This window comes from Talaromyces marneffei, chromosome 5 (genome assembly GCF_009556855.1).
Source record: "Talaromyces marneffei chromosome 5, complete sequence".
Taxonomy (NCBI): domain Eukaryota; kingdom Fungi; phylum Ascomycota; class Eurotiomycetes; order Eurotiales; family Trichocomaceae; genus Talaromyces; species Talaromyces marneffei.
The window spans coordinates 1,912,255-1,934,225 of record NC_072352.1 but is presented as its reverse complement, the minus strand read 5'-3'; the positions used below and the strand labels follow the sequence as shown (position 1 = coordinate 1,934,225).

At 48.5% G+C, this 21,971-nt stretch overlaps 7 protein-coding genes across 7 annotated transcripts; 3 read left to right on the top strand and 4 right to left on the bottom strand.

Moving 5' to 3' along the window:
* Positions 1–618: 618 nt before the first annotated feature.
* Positions 619–3,559, top strand: EYB26_007018 (uncharacterized protein; the record flags this gene model as incomplete). The annotated part of the gene is made up of 4 exons (XM_054266290.1): positions 619–1,026; positions 1,086–1,316; positions 1,367–3,464; positions 3,513–3,559. The coding sequence occupies 4 exons, from the start codon at positions 619–621 to the stop codon at positions 3,557–3,559; spliced, it is 2,784 nt and encodes a 927-aa protein (XP_054122265.1).
* Positions 3,560–4,189: 630 nt separating this feature from the next.
* EYB26_007017 (uncharacterized protein) lies at positions 4,190–8,348 on the bottom strand (the record flags this gene model as incomplete). The annotated part of the gene is made up of 6 exons (XM_054266289.1): positions 4,190–4,219; positions 4,291–7,610; positions 7,672–7,866; positions 7,918–8,041; positions 8,120–8,271; positions 8,336–8,348. The coding sequence occupies 6 exons, from the start codon at positions 8,346–8,348 to the stop codon at positions 4,190–4,192; spliced, it is 3,834 nt and encodes a 1,277-aa protein (XP_054122264.1).
* A 1,297-nt stretch (positions 8,349–9,645) lies between these two features.
* EYB26_007016 (uncharacterized protein) lies at positions 9,646–11,412 on the bottom strand (the record flags this gene model as incomplete). The annotated part of the gene is made up of 7 exons (XM_054266288.1): positions 9,646–9,874; positions 9,933–10,356; positions 10,409–10,939; positions 11,017–11,092; positions 11,164–11,190; positions 11,256–11,296; positions 11,388–11,412. 7 exons carry the CDS (start codon positions 11,410–11,412, stop codon positions 9,646–9,648), a joined length of 1,353 nt encoding a protein of 450 aa, XP_054122263.1.
* Positions 11,413–12,517: 1,105 nt separating this feature from the next.
* EYB26_007015 (uncharacterized protein) lies at positions 12,518–13,411 on the top strand (the record flags this gene model as incomplete). Its single annotated transcript, XM_054266287.1, has 2 exons — positions 12,518–12,814; positions 12,869–13,411. The coding sequence occupies 2 exons, from the start codon at positions 12,518–12,520 to the stop codon at positions 13,409–13,411; spliced, it is 840 nt and encodes a 279-aa protein (XP_054122262.1).
* Positions 13,412–13,714: 303 nt separating this feature from the next.
* EYB26_007014 (uncharacterized protein) lies at positions 13,715–15,852 on the bottom strand (the record flags this gene model as incomplete). The annotated part of the gene is made up of 4 exons (XM_054266286.1): positions 13,715–14,716; positions 14,767–15,612; positions 15,708–15,764; positions 15,844–15,852. 4 exons carry the CDS (start codon positions 15,850–15,852, stop codon positions 13,715–13,717), a joined length of 1,914 nt encoding a protein of 637 aa, XP_054122261.1.
* A 484-nt stretch (positions 15,853–16,336) lies between these two features.
* EYB26_007013 (uncharacterized protein) lies at positions 16,337–17,903 on the top strand (the record flags this gene model as incomplete). Its single annotated transcript, XM_054266285.1, has 4 exons — positions 16,337–16,588; positions 16,667–16,841; positions 16,895–17,754; positions 17,808–17,903. The coding sequence occupies 4 exons, from the start codon at positions 16,337–16,339 to the stop codon at positions 17,901–17,903; spliced, it is 1,383 nt and encodes a 460-aa protein (XP_054122260.1).
* Positions 17,904–19,477: 1,574 nt separating this feature from the next.
* EYB26_007012 (uncharacterized protein) lies at positions 19,478–20,626 on the bottom strand (the record flags this gene model as incomplete). The annotated part of the gene is made up of 5 exons (XM_054266284.1): positions 19,478–19,532; positions 19,587–20,259; positions 20,315–20,411; positions 20,465–20,508; positions 20,566–20,626. 5 exons carry the CDS (start codon positions 20,624–20,626, stop codon positions 19,478–19,480), a joined length of 930 nt encoding a protein of 309 aa, XP_054122259.1.
* Between the last annotated feature and the right edge of the window lie 1,345 nt (positions 20,627–21,971).

The window sequence follows — 21,971 nt, the reverse complement described above, 5'->3', positions numbered from 1 at the left end:
CAGCAAAGATAGACGCACAGAATTGAGACCTTATTCATTGCACCATTTTGAAGAGATATGAGAAATATTGGAAGTTTCGTATGATTTCCGACATTTGATCTGTAGCGCAGATAGTATCTGCAACTATGGATGTGCGTGAACGAAGAGGCAGCCGCGAGAGAGGCCTTTTCAGGGCAATTAAAATCCAAGGATGTGGCTATCTTGGGGGATATAGAAAGATGAAAGAGTTCTCCTTCCGATTGCGAATATAAGAAGGTGTGAGGAGGCAGGAGGTGGATGGCTCTTACCCTCAGCCCAACCTACCACCTTCCGTTGGTGCATCATCTCCTTCTCTTTGGCGTCTTCTACGCTTGCTACCTACACAAGATGCCTTCTCTCTTCCTCCACACAACATTTGGATTGCCATTCATTCGGCACATGAACTAGTATATAGTATATACGTTGACTTCATCGATATACCTTCATCAGCCTTCTATTTTCACTCCTCAGTATACCTCAACACATCGACACTACGATCATACCCTAGCTGCAGCGTTACCCCTATATACAGTCCCGTCGAAACCTATCATCAGCACTCGAGAACCCAGAAACCACGCTGACCAAATCAACTTGAACACCATGGAGAGGTATGACGGCACCCGAGACGGTTCTGTGAGGACATCGATTGCAATATCTTCAATCGAGGCCAGTGACTGGCAGGGGTTGCCTCACGGCTTCAAGTTCGAAGAACGGAGTCCGTCCCCCGAAAAGGCCAAGTTTGACGAAAATCTGGACGCCCTCATTGAAGAGCTCGAATCACACAATGGTCACCTGGAGGAAGAACAAGATCCAGCCGACGAGTCAAGCAGCTGTAGTCATGTTCCTCTTGAAGAGTTACAAACAAATACGCACACAGGTCTGACCGACACAGAAGTCGCTTCACGGAGAAAAAAGTATGGACTGAATCAAATGAGAAAGGAGGAAAAGCAACTCCCGATAGTGAAATTCCTCATGTTCTTCGTCGGTCCCATTCAATTTGTGATGGAAGTAAGTTCTGAACACCGTCCATATAAGATGTATGTTGTTAATCATAGTACGATTTCCAGGCTGCAGCGGTTCTGGCGGCCGGTCTCCAAGACTGGGTCGATCTGGGTGTTATCTGTGGACTGCTGCTTCTAAATGCAGTTGTCGGCTTCGTACAAGAATACCAAGCTGGTTCAATCGTCGACGAACTCAAGAAAACCCTGGCTTTGAAGGCGGCAGTATTCAGAAATAGTCGTGTGGTAGAGGTCGCAGCCTCAGAAGTTGTTCCTGGCGATATCATACATATAGAAGAGGTACAGTAGCTCGCTCGCTATTTCTCGGGTCCTGTTTCTAATATTTTTAGGGTACCATTATCCCAGCTGATGGCAAAATCATGACCGAAGGCGCATTCATACAAATCGATCAATCTGCGATCACTGGCGAATCCTTTGCCGTTGACAAATATTTCGGAGATACGTGTTATGCTTCTTCTGCTGTTAAACGAGGTGAGACATTCTTGTTGGTTACGGCGACTGGCGATAGCACTTTTGTAGGCCGTGCAGCTGCACTGGTCAACTCTGCTTCTTCCGGCGGTGGTCACTTTACAGAAGTGCTAAATAGAATTGGAGCGACTCTGCTTGCATCTGTCATTTGGACCATCATGTCCGTTTGGGTTGCTTCATTCTTCAGATCAGTTGAGATCATCAGAATCCTCGAATTTACACTGAGTATTACTATCATTGGTGTCCCGGTCGGTCTTCCTGCAGTTGTTACAACCACAATGGCAGTTGGGGCTGCATATTTGGCAAAGAGAAAGGCCATCGTACAGAAGCTATCAGCTATCGAATCACTCGCAGGGGTCGAAATCCTCTGCTCGGACAAGACCGGTACTTTGACGAAGAACAAACTGTCCTTGGAAGAGCCATATACCGTCCCTGGTGTTGATCGAGAGGACCTCATGCTAACTGCCTGTTTGGCGGCTGGACGAAAGAAGAAAGGTCTTGATGCCATCGACAAAGCCTTCTTGAAGAGCCTCCATCATTATCCTTACACCAAGAGCCGTCTATCTCAATACCATGTTCTCGAATTCCATCCTTTTGATTCCGTATCCAAAAAAGTCACTGCGGTTGTCCGGTCACCAGGAGGAAATAAAATGACCTGCGTCAAAGGTGCACCTCTTTTTGTCTTGAAGACAGTTGAGGAAGACCATCCCGTTCCAGAAGCCATTGATGCTGCATATAAGGGCAAGGTCGCTGAATTTGCTGCACGTGGTTTTCGTTCTCTGGGAATCGCTAGAAAGTATGAAGGTCATCCCTGGGAAATTTTGGGTATCATGCCTTGCTCGGACCCTCCTCGTTATGATACATTCAAGACCATCAGCGAAGCCAAAACTCTTGGCCTCTCAGTCAAGATGTTGACCGGCGATGCAGTGGGTATAGCTCGCGAAACATCACGACAGCTAGGCCTAGGCACGAATGTCTACAATGCAGAAAGATTGGGTCTCGGCGGTGGGGGAGATATGCCTGGCTCTGAAGTCTATGATTTCGTCGAAGCGGCGGATGGCTTTGCTGAAGTATTCCCTGAACATAAGTACGCGGTTGTCGACATTCTGCAAAAGCGAGGGTATCTTGTTGCCATGACGGGTGACGGTGTTAATGATGCACCATCTTTGAAAAAAGCAGACACAGGTATTGCGGTAGAGGGGTCGTCAGACGCTGCCCGTTCAGCTGCAGATATTGTTTTTCTCGCTCCTGGCCTATCAGCAATCATCGATGCACTCAAGATCTCACGTCAAATATTCCATCGTATGTACGCATATGTGGTTTATCGAATCGCTTTATCACTGCATCTAGAATTCTTCTTTGGGGCTTGGATTGCCTTTTACAATGAGAGCCTCAATCTTCAACTGGTTGTCTTCATTGCAATTTTCGCAGATATTGCGACACTAGCAATCGCGTATGACAATGCACCATATTCAAGAACTCCAGTCAAATGGAATCTTCCAAGGCTATGGGGCATGTCAATTATCCTTGGACTAGTCTTGTTCTCTGGGTCATGGATTACATTGAGCACCATGCTAGTGGGAGGAAAGAACGGAGGTATTATTCAAGGATATGGTGAACGTGATTCTGTCTTGTTCCTGGAAATTGCTTTGACGGAGAATTGGCTGATCTTTATCACGCGTGCGAATGGCCCTTTCTGGTCGTCGCTCCCATCCTGGCAACTAGTTTTAGCAGTACTATTTGTCGACGTCATCGCCACTATCTTCTGCGTATTTGGTTGGTTTGTGGCTGGACCGACATCGATCCTTGCTGTGGTTCGTGTATGGGTCTTTTCTTTCGGGGTGTTTTGCGTGATGGGTGGCATCTTCTATCTCCTCCAAGGTTCTACTGGCTTTGACAATTTGATGCATGGTAGAAGCCCGCGAGCAAGTCCGAGGCAACGATCTCTAGAAGATTTTGGTAAGTTCATATCAACCCGTGATTTTTCTCTTTCTAACGAGTTCATAGTTGTTTCATTGCAACGAGTATCAACCATACACGAAAAGAGCCCATGATCATTATCCATGAAACATGCCCACTGTTTAGGACATGTTTTTTCGCGATACACATTCGACTCGATTGATGGAAAGGGTCTAAGTGGCAATTCATATTGCATTTTTTATGTTCTGGCGTCTTGTATTGAAGCAAAAGCTCTGTAGACCTATGTTTGTATAATATTATACTTTGTATTGAACGTTATTGCAATTGGTGGCTGCTTTCAAACATGGCTCTTGCTTAAGTTGTCCAAGTAAATCGTTATGAACATCACACTTCTCGCGTTAAAAAGTAGTAGATTCAACAACAATGCACACGAGCCGAAACTCAAGACGCGAACCACATCTATGAAATTATTTATCTCATAAGAACTTGAATTAGATGTACACTACTATCGATAAAACGCACAAAAAGACGTATAAATATGACTCAAAAGGCCAAGAGGCGTACAACAACAAACGGCAAAAGGATTTATGAAGGAACAAACACGCAGGCAAGAAGGTGGCACAAAACCATGGATTGGATAGCAGACAAATAGGAGAAAGAAATGGATAATATAGATAGACCGTGGTGTAGATAGAGAGACAGACATATGAAATGGGGGTAGGGTAGAATAGTATATACAACGTATTTTTCATTTTGTGCTTAGATCATGACCTCGAAGTGAGATAATCGGCGGCCTGTTTACACAAAGATGTTAGCTATTATGTGTCATGGATTATATGCGTTTGGAACTGTTACATAGACGTACCTTATCAATATTATAGTCAAACTTCTCCAAAGCAGCCAGTGACTCGTCGCGTGGGAAGCCCATCCCCGTTAATCGTTTCAGGATCAAGTCATCTTCGCCAGTATCATTGTTAAGGGCCCATCCTGGTTTTCGCGCATCAGTTGCACCAGCGGTAGCAGTGCCGTTGCTGTCATGTGGTGAGGCAGGCTTGGCGTTATCCAGGGGTGCGAAAAGAGCGTTCCAGTCGTGGTCTGCCGCTGCTGATGCGGATGCATTACCATTTCCTGCTGGAGAAGTTGTTGATGTGGCGACATTGCTGTCAAAGCTGAAGAAATCTGCTGCAGCTGTGTTGGGTGCAGTAGATTTGGCTGCTGGGACTGCGGCAGGGGCATCGAACGAGAAATCGAAATCATTTTGTGGGCGATGAGATTGAGCTTCTGGCTCGTCTTCTGACTCTTCTTCCGATTCATCTTCCTTTGCAGGCGCTAGGCTGAGATCGGCAAAAGCAGCGTCAAAGTCTGCTGGTCCTGCCTTTCTCTGGGGTTCTCCAGCAACAATCGGTGCGCCAGTACTCGATTCAACCGCATGAGGAGCGTCAGGTGCCGCGGTAGGGTCGCTTCGACTAGGTAACAACCCTTGGAATGCTGGAGGGAAGTCATCCGGTTTCTTATCGGCGGTAGATGTATCATAGCTAGGTGGAGACCGCTGAGCATCAGGAGGCGGGGGCTGCGAAATGGTCACACTACTGCCTGGAATTGGAAACGCGTGCAGCTGCGTCGAGTCAATCGATTCATTCTTGGAATGCTCCTCATGGCGGGGAGGAGATGCTGGAGTGAAGTTGTCATCGAATCCCAAAGGTGCTTCGCTGTCTGTGCTATCGTCATCGTCGTCGTTCTCGAATTCTCTGATGGGAGGGAATTCGCCAGTTCCATTGGCTGGTGCAGGTGGTTCGGTGCTATGGGTGCTTCGTGGTTTCATCCCAGCAAAAGCTTCATCAAAGTCGCTGGCTTTTTGTGACTTAGAGCGCTCACGTCCAAAGTTTCCAAATAGTTCATCAAAACTCTGTTCTTTTGTCTGCTCCGGCGCAGCTTCAGCTGGCTGCTGACTTTCGGTTGGTACCTCTGGGAAAGCCCCCGGCACTGACGAGATAGGTGGAGTCGTGTTGTTCTGTGACGGAGCAGGTGAAGCTACACGGGGCTCAAACTCATCAAAGGGAGATCGCGCGGCCGTTGCCTCAGGTTCCGCAAAGTGATTAGCACCGGTTCCTACTGACGGAACTGCCGATGCAGTCCTTGAAGGCGTGCCAAACTCATCCGGTGCACCAAAACGGCTAGCCGGTGGGGAGACAGCAGTGGATGTATTGTTGGACGGTGATTCAAGGTTATGGTCTAGTGGTAGAAAACTCGGTGTTATTTGTCGCGATTGAGAAGGTGCGGGTGGCTCCATTGTAGCTTGGGGTAGTGGAGATACAGATGGAATTGGTATACCGGAGTTGTCGGGACTTGCTGAAGTCTCTTGTGCTCGTGGTGCAAAAGGCGATGCTGGACCGAATGAGGTTGGTGGCGGTGGAGTAGATGTCGATGGTTGGGTGAAAGAAGGTCCAAAAAGACTATCAAACGTTGCTTGTGTGGAAGGGGGAGCCGAAGAAACAGATCGGTCAGATGTTTCTGTCGTTGTCCGTCTGAAGAAAGGATTCGTTTGTTGGCTGGCAGTAGATAACGCGGGGCTTGCTACGCCAGTAGGGCCAGAAACCTGGCGAGTCAACTCTGCAGCCTCTTGAGTTTCTTGAGCTTCTTTAGCTAAGCTATCGATCTCGCCTTGAATCTTATCTCTTTCGCCCTCAACCGTAGCCAACTGCTTCTTGTTAATAGCAACTAGACCCTTTTGCTGACGAGCATCAGAGCGGGCCTTGTCTAAAGCTGGCTTTAGCTCGCTGACTGCGACATTGGCCTGGCGTATCTTTTCTTTCAAGGAAGCATTCTCGGTTTGGTCAGCAACAAGGGCAGCAGAAATCTGCTCATATTGATTTTGCAGATCCTGACGGCTACCTTCAATCAGAGCGTAGTCCTGTTGGAGCTTCTTGGTTTCAGCTCGCGAAGCATTCAAACGCTCCTCCAAAGCTTTGAAGTCCTTCACCTCCTTCTCATACATAGATCTGGCTTGAGCTAAACGGGCTTCAAAGTCACGCTTTTGCTGAGACGATTGCGTAAACTCTTGCTCAGCTGCGGCACGCTTCGTCTGCACATTCTGCATTTCTTTGGATAAAGTTCCAATCTGATTTGACAAATTTGCCAGCTCCATTGTTTCATTGGTGAGTTTCTTCGCCTCTTCCGGCTCATTATCACCCAATAGATCATCAGAAGGAGGAGGGGGGGACCTCGCCGCAGAGACAGCACCCGTTAGTTGTGGGCCGAGACTTTGACCGAACTGAGACGAAGGAATAAATGGCTTGAAGAGAGAGGAGGGACCCGATTGAGAAGTTCGCGAGGAAGGTGATCCAGGAGACTGGAACACTGGCGCATTGGAGCCTCCAGTAGACTGCGGGATCTGAGCAGGTGTTGCGGGAGTTGGCGCACTAAATGCATCAAGGCCAAAAAGATCGTCAGCTGCTGAGCGTGGAAGTGGTGCTGATGCCGGTGCTGGTGCCGGTGCTGGTGGAGGGGCAGCTGCAATAGGTCCTGGGTCTGCTCGGCGCATGCTAGGAGGAATCAAAGCGGGAGGTAGCGTTGCGGGCAATGGCTCTTTCTTGCCCCGTACCTGCCGTACAAGATACATAGCTACCGCAAACTCATCCTTTGTGAGTTGTCCGTCGGCATCGATATCCGCAAGATCCCAAATTTGAGCAAGGACATCTTCGGGTAGTTGAGCATTGGTAAAGAACGCGACTGCCTGATCGCCACTTATAATTCCAGCCTTTGCTGTATCAACGGTTGCAAATATATTGTCAAACTGTGCCTTCTCTGGGGGACTGATCAGCCACTCGGCACCAGTAGACTGTGCCGAAAGGGGTGTGAAGGGTTGTCTGCTCAATGGACTCTGCGTCCGCTGGCCAGTGAAGTGTGTAGGAATGGCCGGTACTGGCGGGACATCGGGAGTCGCGCGAGAGCCAGTCGAAGTACGGCCAACAGCCCGTCGTGATGCTGCTTCATACAGGCCAGCAGGAAGAGCCGCTGGGATAACCCGCATCGCACCAGTCTTGAAAGAAGTTAATAGATGCATGGCAATTATGAATTCGCTAGCATCAAGTTGGCCGCGCTGTTTCGTATCGGAAAGATTCCATATCCTGCCTAAGACTTCGTTTGGTAGCCGTGCACGCTCAAAGATCTGCTTTGCCGTTTCACCTACGCATCTAAGTGAGCCAGGTATATCCGATTATACTTTCAAACACAGCTCATCACATACCTGACATAAATCCACCCGGTGTATCTGATTTCTCGAATAGAGAATTGAACTTATTCGCATCCTCCGGATTCAAAGGCGGAACTCTGACCGCAGCCCCAGGGGCGGCAGGGGCTCCTGGAGGTGGACTTGTTGTTGACGGACGAGAGGGCGTACTTGTAGCAAGCTGAATACCATCGAATCGAGGCAGAGGGCCGGCTATATATTTCAATTAGCTTGGCTCGAAATCACACTGATAGGTACACTCACGCAGCAAAGCCAGTTCATCCGTGGGAGCACGCCCGGCTTGCGCGTGTCCAATAAGCCTCAACACCATCGAGAAGCCTGAGGGCGTGAGAAGTCCACGATTCTCCTTGTCTGCTATTTGCCATATCTATTTCAAACCACAACATATGAGTAAATCCGTTCCGTCATGGAAGCTGTACTAAGAGAAGATTTGGAGAAAGCATACCAGACCCAAAGTATCAGGAGGGAGCTTTGTCTTCTCAAAGAAAGGAACGGCATGTTCGCCCGTGACAACCCCAAGATTGGTCGTATCGGCCGCTTGGAACAATTGAAAGAATACCTTCTTCTCCTCCTGGGTGAGGTTCAGGTTGGGAGGAGCTGTGAGCCAAGATATCGAGGATTAGCCCCAACGCACTACATACACCTGCTGGAGCCAACACACCTGCTTCCGCCATACTCTCTTCTCTCGGCCGCAAGACCCGATTCTAATAGTCGTCTCCTATACCGCGCACTCCTCAACGGCTAGAAACCACCTGCCACTGACGGACCGTCTAATAACGAAGAACGATTAACCTGTATTTCCAACACGGGGACACAGGCGGTAAACACACTAGATGTCGTTCCAATCAAATTATATTCGTGAATTGGGTAGAGCGCTGCGATCCGGCCCGGTTGGTTGTCAACTTTGTTTGCGGAATTATCGAAAGAGGGCAGCCTGGGGAGCAGAAGTCGCAACAAGGGGATTCGATCGGAAAGAATTAATATTGGGAATATCCGAGGTTGAGCTTTCTATTCAACTGTACAATAAACAAATGAGCTCATGAGCTCAAAAGCAACAAAGCTCCGATCAATGGAGGGTTGGGAGAGATCAAATGAGATCGTGGAGGTTGGGGGAGAGACTGACCGGACAGTGACGATGCGATGGTAGGTGAGGTGCTTAGCGGAAGCTAGCTTAGACCCTTGGGGCGGCGGTAGTATTGTAATCGTATTACCGTATATTTTGCATCATGGGTAATGTTTTGCGCAGGTAATTGATTTCTGTCCCGTCATTGTTTGTACTGGTTTTCTATTTACATCGACAAGTATAATCCGTCGTTCTGTTTATATCTTATTCAAAGCATTGCAATTGACTTGGTAAATTTTGAATAATTCGAATCATCTCAATAGCATTCAGGTTCAAATATTTCCAGTCGAATACCTAAGCAACTCTCGAACGTATTCTTGCCGGTGTTGGTGCTGTCAATTGTAAGCACCCCCTTAAATATATAACTAACTTATCCATGACTTCAATATGGAAGCAAGCTATGCGACGACAATATAAAACGTTCAACAACCTTAGTACTTATTAATACGGATTGTTTTAAAATGCCCCTTTCACCTATCGCCTAGGCTTCAATTACAAGGAAATAGTATACTTGTAAAACGGTTTGTTCAATTTCAAGCTGTCATCAACATCAGTGATTCGAGGAATAGGTGCAACAACCCTCAATTCTAGACACAGTCTGAATAACATCAAGGAAATTTTTTTTTGGCCTAGAACATTGGGTTGCAGGAGAGAAGACGTTATAAAAAAGTAACAAGAAATCGAATCAGAAGCGGCAATTTGGAAGGATGTAACAAAGGAAAAGGGGGACTATTAAAAAAAATTTGAACAGCTAAGATTATGGATTGGGTATATAACGAAGCATTACACAACCCTCTTTCGAAGAAAATTTCCGTCTGTTAGTGTGTGTGCGTACGGGCGAGGCAAGCTTAGTATTCGGCCTCAACTTCCTCATCTTCTTCGAGAGAGTCGCTGGCAACCTCTTCGTAGTCGCGCTCGAGGGCAGCCAAGTCCTCACGAGCCTCAGAGAATTCACCCTCCTCCATACCCTCACCAACGTACCAGTGAACGAAAGCACGCTTGGAGTACATGAGATCGAACTTGTGGTCGAGAGCAGACCAGGCCTCGGCGATGGCGGTGGTGTTGGAAAGCATGCAACTAATTCATTTGTTAGCTCGTCCCTTTTCAGCCTGCTTCAAGAGGATCATAAACATACACTGCGCGGTTGACCTTGGCGAGATCGCCGTTGGGAACCATCTGAGGGGGCTGGTAGCAGATACCAATCTTGAAACCAGTAGGGCACCAGTCGACGAATTGGATGGTGCGCTTGGTCTTGAGAGTGGCAACAGCAGCGTGAGTCTCCTTGGGGACAACGTCACCACGGTACAACAAGCAGGTGGCCATGTATTTGCCGTTACGAGGGTCACACTTGACCATCTGGTTGTTGGGCTCGAAGCAGGACATGGTGATCTCGTTGACAGAGTTGGCCTCGTGGAGGGACTTGGCAGCAGAGATGACAGGAGCATATGCAACCAAGGGGAAGTGGATACGGGGGTATGGCACAAGGTTGGTCTGGAACTCGTTCAAGTCGACGTTGAGGGAACCGTCGAAACGAAGAGAGGCGGTGATGGAAGAGACAACTGAAACAAAGTTAGCAATTTGACTTCGCTAGACCTTCGACATAGAACATACCCTGAGCGATGAGACGGTTGAGGTTGTCATATCCAGGGCGCTCAATACCGAGGTTGCGGCGGCAGATGTCGTAGATGGCCTCGTTGTCGACCATGAAGCTGCAGTCGGAGTGCTCCAAGGTAGTGTGAGTGGTGAGGATAGAGTTGTATGGCTCAACGACGGAGGTGGCGTTCTGAGGAGCAGGGTAGACACAGAACTCAAGCTTGGACTTCTTGCCATAATCAACAGAAAGACGCTCCATCAAGAGAGCACCGAAACCGGAACCAGTACCACCACCGAAGGAGTGGAAAACAAGGAAACCCTGGAGACCAGAGCAGTTGTCGGCGACACGGCGGACCTGGTCCAAGACACGGTCGATCATCTCCTTGCCAACGGTGTAGTGACCACGGGCGTAGTTGTTGGAAGCATCCTCCTTGCCAGTGACCATCTGTTCAGGGTGGAAAAGGCTGCGGTAGGTACCGGTGCGGACTTCATCAACCACATTGGGCTCCAAGTCACAGTAGATGGTACGGGGAACGTATTTTCCTTGGCCTTATCCAGAAAAAAGTTGGTGTTAGATGGGGATGTCATGGTTCGTCCAGTTGAATGTTTTTGAATCCTTCACATACCGGTCTCGGAGAAGAAGGTGCTGAAACCCTCATCGGGCTCCTGGGCCTTGCGCTCCTCAGTCAAGTATCCATCGGGCTATATCAGAATTTGTCAGCCGGTTTTTCGACATAAAGGGCGTTTGTTATTGAGCAGCGAATCGTGCATACCTGAATACCGTGTTCAAGGCAGTAGAGCTATCTAGACGTTAGTTTCTCGAGTTTTCTTGTTTTGATATTCGTTCTTATTCGAAATGTCGTACCTCCCAGCAAGAGTTGGCGATTTGGCAACCGGCCTGACCGACTATTTGCACGAAACAAGTCAACAACGCGTCTCATCAACAACAACAAAACAACACGGGTCGAGATAAGGCAGAAGAAAGGGGTAGACGTACCGTTCAAACTAATAACTTCTCTCATCTTGCCGTCTTTTTCAAATTACTACAACACGATTAGCGATGTGATGATAGATAATCACAACAGTCATGCGACGGGGGAAAAAGGGGGGACGGTGGTCTTCCCGCATTCCAACGGAGGGGTAACCAAGGGAGTTCGAACTTACAAATAACTGAGCAAGACAATGATATGGACGATGGAAATAAAAGGGAAGGGAGAAAGAATATTCAGAAGGAGACTCCGGGATACTGAAGTCAATTAAGGATTAGACAGAAACACAGACCACAGAGATAGACCCAGCGAGCGTCTGAGACAAGCGTGACGAAGAAAAGGGCCCAACGTTTTGTTGTGGACAGCGAAAAAAGCAAGCGTAGCGCGGATGCAGGGCCGTCCACCGCCTTTGCCAGCAACACGGGTGCGGGCCCCCTGGCGGTCTGTCTGTCTGTACTGTCACTCGGAAGGCCACTCCATATTAGATTGCCGACTAGAGCTGCTAGGGGTACTAGGGGTACTAGTACACAAAGCTAAGCAGTAAACACACTTAGTTCTTCGGTTCGCGTTGCCCCTATTCCCGTTTGGGGCGTGGACAGGGCAGATTCTTTGGTATGATTGGCTGGCTTCCCAAAAGAACCAGCGGGGCCGTGGATTTATGCTTTACAATTGGGTTACTGCCAAGCCCCTCTGTGCTTCGTGCGTTGATTGGCTGGCTGTTTTCGATGCCGTCGATGACGCTCCATCTTCCTTCTGAGGTCCGCTGGATCTCAAGGCGATCATCACACCGTCGTACAGCTACGCACGACCATACGGAGTAGATCAACATTGCCATTGTGATTTCGGGTCAGAGAACTGATTGGCCTGTTATACATAATATACAGCAACTGCTGACGTTCCACACCCGGTCGAAATGTCCCAGCCCAATTGACAGCCCTTCCATTCATTCACCACCTCGCCGCATGACGTCGTCAACTCTGGACATAACAGAGTGTATATTCAGTCAGAGGAAACGCTACTGTCACTTGGTCACGCACTCTGTAGATGAGCAAGACACCACCTTGAGAGCTCGGTAGATCCTCACGCCTGTCACATACCCACGTCCATATTAAAAGGACCATGCATACACCATTCCAATATGGCCTCGACTTTCTACCTCCGCCTAATTTCCATCCTCCTTTTTATTCAGCACGCAGCTGCCAATACCGAAAAGACAATCTTCGTTGCGCCGCTACCATGGGCCGTACCCGCTGAGAACGCGGCCATCGATGATCTAGGTCTGGACCGTCTGTCGCCGACTGATTTCATGCTCAGGACGAATCTGAATGCATCGTTTCCGACAGACGAGGAACCACACGGGGCGGAGTCATGGTTTTATCTCGAGGACCTCACGCCGGGGCAAAGATACGAGGTGCGGATATGTTGGATGGCTACAGTATTTCCCCTTTCTCCAGACCGAACTTGTGATTTAGTTTTGACACGAAGACAGCAACCAACCTCCTTTGACCTGACAACATACACCCTCCAAGAAGTTGTCTCATCCCGCTCCCTCCTCACATCCCTGCTCAACTTCTCCGACGCCCTTCTCGCCAGCACATCACTACCACCCGCCTCCCGCGACCGCTCGCCAGCCTCACCCCACGGAAATATCAATCCCTCCAAAGCGCGACACCAACACAACTCCCGCAAACGCCGCAGCCGAACACCCCTCGAGCGAGAAGAGGATCCCCTCGCACTGACGTCTCATGCAGAATCAGTCCTGTTCCTACGCATATGGGCCGCGGCCGATTACTACACCACCAACACAACATTAATGCAGAATGTGCCGCCCGTCATGGCGGATATTATTTTAGATCCGTTTTTGTGGAATGTGTTTCCGCGGTCGTTGGTGCCGACGGCGGTGTATACAGTTGTTATTGCGGTGGTTGCGTATTTTGTCGGCGGATACTTGGCGAAGGTATTGAGTGATGTTGTTAAGGCTGCTGTTCAGAAGGACGAGGCTGGAAAAGGTGAAAATAAAAAGGGTCGGTAGATCTGGCTTTCTTACTGGGCTCGAGTGAGCCTAATTACTTTTATCTTAACTCTGGAGATTGTACGATACCTGTGGTGAAGATCATGGTTGATGGATACAATCAGTCATTTGCCGGAATACTAAGCTATGCCGATGAAGCAATAGATGCCATGATAAAATAAATAGTCACACATCTTGAAAAGTCACAGCAACTCCCAATCAGCGAAATTCGCCTATAATACAGCCACGCTATGCATCATGATTTTGAACTTTTGGAGAATACACGTCACACCGTGAGACCATAAAAAGAGGACTTCGTAAAGGTTAGAAATCCCTAAAAACAGCGACCAGATCATCTAGTCGAGCTATCTCTCCAAGCATCAAGCCTTCTTTCTCACGCCACTGCCGCAAAGTCTCCAGTTCTGCTTCAGTAAGATATTTTTCTTCATCCCCTCGCACGTCGGTACGCTCTGTCTTATCCAGAAAGTCCTTGAGTCGAGTCCGCTCAAAGCGTAGACGTTGGATACATCGTGACATGGCTTTGTAAGTGTCGTGGAGTAAGTTTCGACCGACGCGGTCTGGGTCGTAGAACCACAGAAAGACTGTTCGATTGGGCAGGCGTTGTGCATCTTTAGGAATTTCTTGCAGGTCCACGAACCCATTCTCCTGCATTTGTGCGAGAACTTGACGCAGGTCCTTCTGTGATATGAGGCTGACTTCCTGTAGACGTTTCTCGTCTAGTTTCCCCATGGAAAGCAGAATCTGAATCACTCGAAGAGCTAGTTTGCCGAATCTTATCCCGACTATGCGCTCAATCTCGAGGTGGCGCAGTTGACGAGCAAGGCGTCGGTATTCTACATACCATGCCGGTATGGTACCTTGACTTCGCCGCGTAGATAGACTGTATGGCGGCAGAGCTAGGAGATTGAGGTGCTGATCGATTTCATGAGTTCGTGTCGTTTCTGTGTCATCATCATCCTCGTGGTGAATTCCATTCACGCCGTTTGCTAACGACCGCTTATTAGTTTTGCTTGCTTGTGGGTTTCCTGGTGGCCCGATTGTTCCTTTGAGATCTAGACGAGGGTCAACCTCATTTGCAAGTCGCTGTAACGTGATAGCTACAGAATTTGTTTCGCCTTCTTCTCCCTCACGGGGAATTTCAATGCCTTCTCGGCAACAAGGTGTTTTATATTCGATGAGACGTAAGAGTGTTTCGTACACTTCGGCAGTAGCTGGTGACGTGCCCTGCAACGCTAGTTCGACGAGACGACGGTTTCTGAAAACCACGTCTAATTTCTGATAATTCACACGAACCACGAGAGTCGGCTGAAACTTTTTAGTAGTGATCCATAACTAATAAATAAGCTCGGTCTTACCCGCATTGTCTCCTGGTCCTCCACGTCGCCCTCGTCCCAAGTATTCTCGTCGCCCATCTCGTCATCCGAGTCTACACGACGACGTTTGTGGGGGTTCTCGGAGTGCCCGTTTTCCTGTCGTCTTTTGGTAACAGGCGGATGGGCATAAGCCGTCAATCCCCTGCTCAGGTCAGCATCTAGACGGTCGTTGAGAATTTCTCTCTTTTTGTCTTCAATCTCCGCGGCTTTCTTTTTGCCTTTGGAGTCCGAATTTCCAGCCCATATGGTGGCTTCTCGTTCAGCATCCAGAGTGTTGTCTGCCAGACTGTGAAGATGGACATCTTTGACTTGGCAAATATAGCCATGCCCAGCAAGATAATTTAGCGCCGAGTGTAGACGAGTATTGGATGGGCGATGATCGTCTCCATCCCCATTAGCGGCGCCGTTAGTCTCGACGCCATTCACGGTACCCTCGCTGACATCGTCTTCATTCTTAATGTCTTCATCAGCATTGTCGCCATTTCCATAGTGTGCATCATCTTTGGCTTGGAGTTCCGGTAGAGCTTCAAGCTCGCTGATCATAATATGGCCGTGATAGGCGATAGCAGCCATGACTTGTGCAGCATATGAGCCTAGCCTTTCTTCTACCACTTCCAAGACTTTTCCTGTCCGTATCAGATAGTAAGCACCGTCTATGTTGGCTTCATAGTAGGTGAATCCATCATCGGTTGAGGTGTAATGGTACACCAGATGCATTTGCACGAGGGCAGCAAGGGCATGGAGCAGTTGTTTCTGGGAGACTTGTGAATGATCTCGGAGACGAAAGAGCGTAAGGCGACCATATTGGACAAGAGTCGAATATATCCGCTGTGCAACGACGGTGAGTCAGAAAGGAAAATGTGAAGGAATTGACCAATTTCCGAAAGTCAAAGTCGAAAGTGATCAAGCGCAATGATACATACTCCGAACAAATCTCCAAAGTTATCCTCAACTAGGAGCGTGCACAGCTCCGCGGCATACTGCAAAGATGTTAGTGGCTGGAGCTCAGAACGTTTCTATTTCTAGACGGAAAAAGCAATGCTTTGTTGTCACACTTACTTGGGACATTGTGACGCTTCTAGAGGAATGCCAACCTCTCTAGAAGGGGTAATGGGGGTCACCGAGACAATAGCATGAGCAATGAGCACGGAGAAAGTGAGGTGAGTCAAAGAGAGGGACACAGCCTTGGAGGTATCAAATTGTCGAAATTATTGTCAGAAGCTGCCACTTGCTTTTTTGGCACTAGTGCGTCCCGCTGCGAAATTCCGTGCAAACAAGACAAACACGCGACCTAATCACGTGACATATCACGTGACGTCGAGTAGCTTAGTAAAATCCGGTTCCGCCCGCAGTGACCCGCCCAGCCAATCAGCGCGCGGCTAATGGTCGGTCATCCAGGGTCGGCTCGGATCTTGAAGCTTTTCAAACGTCGGTTTGGCAGACCTAAACAGCAGCTTGTCGTCTCTACGCCACCCCAGGGTCGCTCAATTGCTCCCCAATTGCCGGCCATTTTACTCTCCCGTTCCAATTCCTCCTTCCATCAACAGCAATCATGTTGTCGAGGTCTTCTTTCGGTCGCACAGCGCAGCGTGCGCTCCGGACACAGTCTTCCACCAGTCGTCGGGCTTTTGCTTCTGCTGCTTCTCCCAGCACTCAGTATGAGACCGCTGAGGCCGCAGGCATCAAAGTTGCCAACAGAGAGCTAGAAGGTGCTACTTCTTTGTTGGCGGTTGTTGCAAAGGCTGGCTCTCGCTACGAGCCTGTTCCCGGCTTTTCTGATGCTCTTGCCCGATATGCTTTCCAGGTGTGTTCTCGCCAATGCATTCAAGATTCGTATCAATTGGCATGTAATCGATACTTATATCATTACTCTTCTATCTAGTCTACATACAAACGATCGGGTTTGCGTATCACCCGCGAGGCAGAGCTTCTAGGTAGCAACCTCACAGCCAAGAACACGCGCGAAAACGTCGTCCTCCAAGCCAAATTCCTGTCTGCAGACCTTCCCTACTTTGCCGAGCTTCTCGCAGAGGTTACCTCACAGACCAAGTACAATGGTGTGTTTATCTTTTGAACTGACAAGGAAAACAATTGCGCTAATATCGAACAGCTTACGAGTGGGCTGAATTGGTTCTTCCCACCATCAAGCTCCGCCAGCAGGTCCTCTTCTCCAAGCCCGAGATTTTGGCCTTGGAGTCCGCACATGCAACTGCTTTCCACCGTGGTCTCGGTGAAGCCTCGTTCGCCGCCGCTTCCACCCCCTTCGAAGCTTACTTCACCGAAGACGGTCTCGCCGAGTTCGCCCAGAGCGCCTATGCTAAGCCCAACATCTCTCTCGTCTCCGTTGGACCTAACTCTAGCGAAGTTTCCAAGTGGGTGGGCCAGTTCTTTGCTGGACACCCCGCTGGCGCTGCCGCTGGTCAGTTCAAGGTCAAGGACACCGTTCCTTCCAAGTTCTACGGAGGCGAACAACGCACAGCCAGCAAGGCCGGTAACACTATTGTCATCAGCTTCCCCGGCTCTGCTCAGTACGGCGCTTCTGGATACAAGGCTGAGGCCGATGTTCTCGCTGCTCTCCTTGGCGGTGAGTCCACCATCAAGTGGTCTCCTGGTTTCTCTCTTCTCGCCAAGGCTGCTGAGAGTGAGACCGGTGTCAGCGTTTCGACCAAGAACTACGCCTACTCTGACGCTGGATTGTTCGCCGTTACCGTTTCCGGAAAGGCCGATAGTGTTGCTACCGTTGCCAAACGCGCTGCTGAGGCTATCAAGCAGGTTGCCGCTGGCGAGATTCCCGCTGAGGTTGTCAAGAAGGCTATTGCATTGGCCAAGTTCCGTGCTTTGGAAGCTTCTCAGGTTGCCGAGACTGGCGTCGAGCTTACCGGCGCTGCCTTGATCAATGGCGGCAAGCCTTACCAGATCAACGAGCTTGCTTCAAGCTTTGAGAAGGTTTCTCCTCAACAAGTCCAAGACGTATGTCCCTCTGTCATTATTCTATGGTTGTCCTTCAATACTAACTTATATAGTTGGCCAAATCCTTTGTCTCCGGAAAAGCCTCCATCGCCGTCGTTGGAGACTTGCACAAACTTCCCTTCGCTGAGGACCTCGGCCTCACCGTCTAAGTGCAATCCTGTACTCCGATATAAGAGAAGAAAGAAAACAAGGGCCATAGAAGACAGAAGAAGAATCAAAATGTATTAGATTTCACACAAATTTCTCCCTTCCCCTTTTGTGCCTCTCCCCGCTCTTCTTCCCAACCTGTGAAATTATACGAAGCCTAAAATTTCATTGTTGCGAGTCTACATCATAAATATTTTTATCTAGACCTCCCCGTTTTGTTGTCATCCAGATTTTCTTTTGTATTTGCTATACTTGATGTACTTGTATCATGGAATTGAAATATTTTCTTTGAAAGCTTGCCTCTCTATCATACTTTTATAAAAAAAAAAAAAAACCTTGTAAGGCGAGCGACGAGAATGTTCCCTCTATCCCAAGTGAATAATCTTGACAGATAACTTCAAGCCGAGAACTGGAACGGCCTCAGTGTCTGCTTTCATTCACTTCATTCCCGTAGCTTCCTCCCCCTTCTTCCTCAATTTGAGACTGGACCATTCAACATCCATTCATCACACAACAACCCCAAGACCTAGCCTATGGCTGATCCTCTGGGTTCCATTCTAGGGCTAATATAGAAGCCATCGCATGAAACGCGTTTTTTTTTGTCTGCTTCCATGCCGCTGACTCTGGCTCTCCTTCAGGCTTTTCTAAAGTGATATCTGAGATCGGTGCTAGATCTTTTCCATTTTCCCTGGAATGAAACGTGACTCATCAGCCAAATGAATCGGTGTCAATTGAACAACAACAGCCCCATTGTGCAGAGAATCTAGTATGGCAAGGTAACATTGAAGTAACTGCCTGATATAAGGTTTTATATCAAGAGTCGGTCATTGCTTGTTTAGGTAGCCATTTCATGGGCTTCATTTGATTTCATTCATGGAACTTTCATGAACCATGCAGACGTGTTGGCCATCCATGTAGCCCACGAATAGAAAGGCTGTTGAGGAGTTTGCGTCAGAATGTTCTGACTGGGTGCGCGTCTCTAATAGAGTTTATATGCATACATATATATATATATCAAGCTTATGATTGGGTTTCTCCTAGCCTGATAGTATATATATATTTTTAACACAACATCCAATATAGACTCTCTACCCTAAAAGTTTATGTGAAATTAGTATATACCATGCTGAAATTTCGTGATCATGAAGGCTGTACATGGCTATACTAGATCATGACTTAACAACAGCCGGCGGTTGAGCATGTTCATAAGATTCACTTGATACTTTACCGTGTCTGACCTGTTGACCCGTTGACTCCGAGAGAAATCAGCTTCGAGAATAATCTATATATATATATATATATATGTACTAGGCACAACGGGCTGTCTATCTACCATGGAACTACGTACATATATAGTTGGACAAACACTTTCATTTATAATAAACAACCTATTCTATAGTCGTACCCAACTATGACACATCGCCAGTATAGTCGATATAGTAAGTGACAGGGGTATTGAAACGAAACAAAAAGAGAATATCTTTTTTAAGAAAAGAAAAAAAAAACACTATTCAATATAATTGCAGCAACGCATGTCGTTGTCGTGGTCGTTGGGCGAGGGGTATTTCAAACCCTCCTAGTGCTTTGCGGTGACCTTTTCGCCCGTGAGCTTCTCTACAGCTTCTTTGGCACTGTTGTTTGTTAGTTGGATGATCAGACCGAAAAGGGAGAAAAGGGGGGCTTACAGGTCACCAAGAGCCACCATGCACACGGTCTGCCACATTCCGAGACCGATACGAGGAGCAACTCCTCGGTACAGACCCTTGATACCATTGGTCTCGTAGATATACTTGAATGTCTTGCCAACAGTCAAGTTCTTAGGACGGTTGGGGTCATCAGCCTTGCTCTGCATCTCAACACGGATGACTTCAATAGGCTGGTTCCAGGCGGACAAACCACCACCGACACCAGAGGCAATAATCTTCTCGCCAGCATTCAATTTCTCGCCGTCCTTTTTACCGGTAGCGTTGCGGATAGCGTTCTCGGCCAATCGGGAAAGACCGAAGCGAGAACCCCAGTTGGTGGTCTGACGGATTGCGACGGCGTTGACACCCTTGTTGATACCGCGGATACCTTCCTTGCGATAAATGTCCATGAATGTCTGCCAGGTGCTGGGGGGCTGGACACCGGTGGCGGACATCTTGTGTCGGGTGATTTCGACAGTTTTCATGCATGTACAGAATCCGACAGTTGCGTAAGCCTGAGCAACACCACCGGACATACCACCGACGATACCAGCACCGAAATCAGATGCGCCAAAGCTTCGGGCGTAGAATTCGGCCTCGGACGCAACGAAGAGCAGTACGGCACCTTTGGTGGAAGCCTCAATCCAGGCCCAGGGAATGAGACCTTGGTAGTCTATCAACCATGTTAGTGTGATTGTCTGTACGCAGTTTTGAGGAAAGCGACCTACAGCCGAGGATGCCACCGCGGCCCCAAATACGGCTCATGGCGCTTGCGAAAGAGTCGGTACGGTTGGCAGCCATGGTCGTCTTGATCACTTCCAGCGGCTAGTACAATTAGCAATCTGTATTCTCGTGATTGATCTGGCATGTCATCATACCTGTCCTAGTGTTGTGACCTCGAACATGTTCAATCCCGCGCCAACTGCAAATCCACTCAGTTATGCTGGTTCATACATTTTCAGATCTCCTGACAACTTACGTAGCAAGTTGCTAAACTTGACCGGCTTCTTCTCGAGCGGCTTCGTGGTAGGAGCAGACATCTCTGAACGTTAGAACGCTGAAAGGGGCCCTGACCAAGGGATATTCGGGGGCTTCGTCGCCTGGAGAGAGGAGTGGCTGGAGGGAGGAGAGAACTGTCAGAAGTTCACTGACACGTGTAGATGTCTAGAAGGAAAGATTCGATTGAGGAGAGGAGATGCGTTCAGATGCCGACCGGAGATTGTTTGGGTTGCCGACAAAGCTATTGATTGATTGATCAGTCAATTTGATTTGACAAGACGAACACACAAACAAACAAACAAACAGGAATCGCAGAGACAATGACGAGGACGTTGAGACAGGATAGTTACTTACTGAGGTGGACAGATGCAGACAGGGGAGAAAAAGAAAAGAGACAGATCACTGGAAAGGAAGGTAGGTAGGTAGGTCGCTGAGGTCAGATAACTACTAACCACATTACAAGCCGAGGGAGAGCGTCGGCCAGACCAACGGGGTCCGGAGCGTAACATGCGCTGCGCTAGCCTTGATTGGGTTGGGGGGGGAGCTACGGTGAACTTTTTGATCAATTCAGCCTGTATCTAGTTTACTAACATGCATACTACGGAGTATAGAGCGACATTATCGCGCAGTACGCTTCATACGACACAGTATGAGCTCTACTAAGTAGACCTAAGAACAATCGGGGCGGCTCGGCATCTCAGTTAGTACATAGTATGTATCGTATCAATCTTGGCCAGCTTCGGAGTCGGACTTGTCGTCTCAAGTTGCAACGGGATCCTGCGTCTGTGCACCGTGATGATTAATTACATCTCCGTGTTGCCATTTGACATATATAGACAACTGCACCCTGACAAACAATGCTGGCTGGTACTATGCCCCAGACTCTGTATTTCTTTGCTCAACCTTCATTTCACAGCAGCATGGAGACTGGACAGTGGATACTCGGAGTATCTCACTCCGCATCAAGAACCAACAAAGATCATGTTTGAATGCTCGGGCCAATCCCCGAATTGGAGCTGGGAGACTAACCCTCTCCCGTCTAGCAGCACGAAACATGGCCCCAACGAAAAAAAGAAGGAAGGGAAAAAAAAAGCATCCCCAAGCTGCTACAAAAGGAATGTTGAGCTGGATTGTCGTCGGTGCATTTTTCTTTGCTTTTTTCTGGCGTCTAGAATTCTGCAAAGTACTGTGTAGATGTGAGTATCAGAACACGTAAACAACGGGCCCTTGCTTAGGTGTTGCTGTGGCCATGCTCGTAGTACTTACTAGTTTCGATCAATCACATGCCAGACTGGACAATTGCATGTGCCAGACAGAGGTTGACATCATTCCCTTCAACCATGCTCTAAAACGACCACGAGAAGAGATGCTAGAAGAAGAAGAAGA